Below are 569 nucleotides of genomic sequence, written 5' to 3' on the forward strand. Positions count from 1 at the left end.
GCTATAAATGCTATAATCATCCCACTTCTTCTATACTAAAACGGATTCCTTTTAATTGGCCATTAGCGTTTATACTTTATTTCACATAATCTTAAACAGATAAGCAGCTCTATAATTAGCTACAACTAATAAGCAAATGAATGAATAGATTATTATAATAAGAATAAATATACTGGATAATTTTATGGACAAATCGAATATATAAGTAAATGACCAATCATAGACGAGCTGAGTCTGTGCCAAAAAAGAAAAACACACAATCAAAATATTACGAAAAAAAAACAAACAACAACAAAATAATTTTAATTAAAGCAACGTGAACGAAAATAAACAAGCAGGACTTACTTCCATACTTTGTTGCCCAGCCTCAATCACCATGCCTTTGCTGAGGAGGATGTAACGAAATTTCTCCAGGTAAAAGTTGCTCCTGACGTGCAGAATGACGTATTCTCCAACCTGCGAAAAGAGAGAGAGAGAGAAAAAAAAGGTTAATGAAAGCGATGAAAGGGATGAGGATTGGGTGTTCATTTTGCCGGTGTGAAGTTTTGATTTTTCGAGACTCTTTTGAC

The 569-nt window shown here is 33.6% G+C and overlaps 1 protein-coding gene across 1 annotated transcript in view; it reads right to left on the reverse strand.

Moving 5' to 3' along the window:
- Positions 1 to 569, reverse strand: part of LOC119592333 (CD109 antigen-like) — a 56,360-nt gene that overhangs the window by 27,004 nt on the left and 28,787 nt on the right. Inside the window, exon 6 of the mRNA XM_037941160.1 lies at positions 346 to 456. Coding sequence (XP_037797088.1) covers positions 346 to 456 — 111 coding nt within the window. The remainder of the gene's footprint in view (positions 1 to 345; positions 457 to 569) is intronic.

The sequence above is a fragment of the Penaeus monodon genome, chromosome 30, assembly GCF_015228065.2.
Source record: "Penaeus monodon isolate SGIC_2016 chromosome 30, NSTDA_Pmon_1, whole genome shotgun sequence".
In the NCBI taxonomy this organism is placed as follows: Eukaryota; Metazoa; Arthropoda; class Malacostraca; order Decapoda; family Penaeidae; genus Penaeus; species Penaeus monodon.